The sequence below is a fragment of the Propithecus coquereli genome, unplaced genomic scaffold (assembly GCF_000956105.1).
Source record: "Propithecus coquereli isolate 6110/MARCELLA unplaced genomic scaffold, Pcoq_1.0 Scaffold914, whole genome shotgun sequence".
Taxonomy (NCBI): domain Eukaryota; kingdom Metazoa; phylum Chordata; class Mammalia; order Primates; family Indriidae; genus Propithecus; species Propithecus coquereli.
In genome coordinates, this window is record NW_012155441.1 from 362,867 (window position 1) to 365,333 (window position 2,467).

General features: G+C 42.9%; 1 protein-coding gene across 1 annotated transcript in view; it reads right to left on the bottom strand.

Annotated features, from left to right (window-relative positions):
* Window positions 1–2,467, bottom strand: part of LOC105826783 (WD repeat-containing protein 27-like) — a gene marked incomplete at its 5' end in the record, with an annotated part of 65,520 nt that overhangs the window by 14,615 nt on the left and 48,438 nt on the right. Inside the window, one exon of the mRNA XM_012664815.1 lies at window positions 1,991–2,093. Coding sequence (XP_012520269.1) covers window positions 1,991–2,093 — 103 coding nt within the window. The remainder of the gene's footprint in view (window positions 1–1,990; window positions 2,094–2,467) is intronic.

Here is a 2,467-nt window from a genome sequence, read left to right on the forward strand (position 1 = left end):
ATTTAATTCACTTATTTTTTTGCCTTTTTTTTATCTGTAGGATGTAGGTATTTGGTGCTGTAAATTTCCCTCCAAGCAGTGGCTTACTAGTATCCCACAGACACTGATATATCATCTTAGAAATATCATTATTTTCAAGAAATTCTATAATTTCATATTTTGTTTTATATCTTTACACCAAGAGTTGATAGAATTTTAATATCTAGATGGAAAGAACTTTTTTTCTTATTACCAATTTCAGATTGAAAAACTCAGTGACTCCCAAACATGATAAATCAAAAGGAAACTACACCTAAACGAATCAGAATCAAACTTCTGAAAATTAAAGTTTAGGAAAAATCTTCAAAGAGCCAGGACAATGAATTAAGTACATAGGAAAGCGACGATCGGATGACTTCAGCCCAAAGACAGCAGAACAGCGTTTTTAAAGTGCTATAAGAAAATAACTGTCAAGTCAGAATTCCATCCCAGTGAAAAGACATTTAGAAATGAAGGGAAAATACAGATAATCTGAGATGAAAGAAAACCGAGAGATTCACAGCCAGCAGAACCGCACGAAAACAAACGCTAAAGAAAATTGTCCAGCAAAGAAAGAGATCGCACTAAAGGGAAACTTGAAACTTAAGGAACGAAGAAAAAGCAACAGAAATGATAAGTATCTGGGTAAATATATGACACTATTATATTCCTCTAAATTCCTTTAAAATATGTGTAATTGTTGAAACAAAAAATTACAACATCATGTGATGGAGTTTTGAACATACGTGGATGTAGCACGTGTGACAACTACAGGCTAACAGGAGACTTCGGGGGCCAGTACGGCCATAAGGTTTCCACACGTCACTGGGAGTGGTAAAGGGTCAACTCCAAGAACCTGATAAGATATCAGGTTTACATATTGTAATCCCTGGAACCACCAAACACACACACACACACACTCACACACACACACACACACTCACACACAAATGTGAGTTCGTTTAATCTTTTTAAATTATCAGAAAACTCTATTCTGTAAGTGCTGTGGACTGAAGGGTGTACCCCAACATGCATGTGTTACCCTAAAGTCCCGTGTGATGGGCTTGCCCTGTTGTGACCGCATTTATCCCACCCACGAGGGCAGGTGCTACGGTGGCTCTTACACGTCCACATGAGTTTGGAGGGGACAAACATTCAAACCACACGCAGCAAGTGTCCCTACAGGAGAAGGGATAGGGAGACACGAGACATGCGGGGGAAGACACTGAGAAGACGGAAGCAGAGGCAGGAGGGACACAGCCCCAGCCCAGGAGGGCCAGGGATCGCCACAGAAGCCGGGAGAAGCTGCAACAGTTTCTCCCTTAGACCCTGCAGAAGCACTGACCCGGTCAACACCTTGATTTCAGAACTGGGGGAAAATAAACATCTGCTGTTTCAGGCCTCCAAGTTTGTGGTGGTTTGTTATGGCAGCCCTAGGGAACTAACACGAGACCTTGTTACATACGTTGGGGACAAATGGATGCTATTAGCATCTGCTCCAAGTGCACCATGTGACACGTGCGTAGGACGGGCAATGTGTGCTGGCGGAGAAGGGCGGATTCCATTAAAATGAGTGTAGTGTCCCCAAGTGATCTAAGCTGGAAAAGGAAACCCCAGTTAGGTAGACAGGATCTGGCATTTTACTAATCAATGTTATCTGGTAATAAAAAGAAAGCACAGCATGTCATACAATGTCTTTCACATAGTAGGCACTCAAAAAGTATTTTGAAATGATTAATAAGTGAATAAAGAAATGAATTAATGATTAGTGTTTATCATGCTTCACTAGAAGAACATGAGAGCCATTCATACCTCATGCACATTGTTATTAACATCACTGTGTAAAAGTCTCAAAATATTGGCCAACAGCCAAACAGATAGGTTTTTATCCAAATATGCAACAACACTAAACAGCCCGCACAATAATGAAGTCTGGAATCTCTGCATTTACATACTAGCAAACAGCACGTACATGTCTATCCTCAGCACCACACGCCACGAACCGTCCACAGGGGCTGAAGGCAGCTCCACACGGATAGCAGCGGCTTGGGTGCCCCTCAAACTGGCGCTCGCACCTACAGGGGAAAAAAGAAAAGAAATTTTCAAATTTCAACACAAATTACAGGAAACAAATTAATTTGTTGCTTTTCTTCTCAAAAAGGAACAAAGTAATAGTGAAAAAATATTTTATATGTGAGAATTACACACATAGTTTTTTTCCCTTTAACAAAACCGAGGTGCACACTGTGCAGCCGCACCCGCTGCACCTCCTCCACAGGCTCCACGACGACTCCCTGTGACCACTGCGTCTGTCCACGGGCCCTCGAGGGGCCACACGGAGTGGTGCCAAGAGCAGGTACCGGGGCCGGGCCCAGGCCCAGCTCAGCCCCTGCTCACCAAACAGCCTCCAGATTCATCGGTCTCTGTGCCCCGCTGTCCTCGTGTGTGA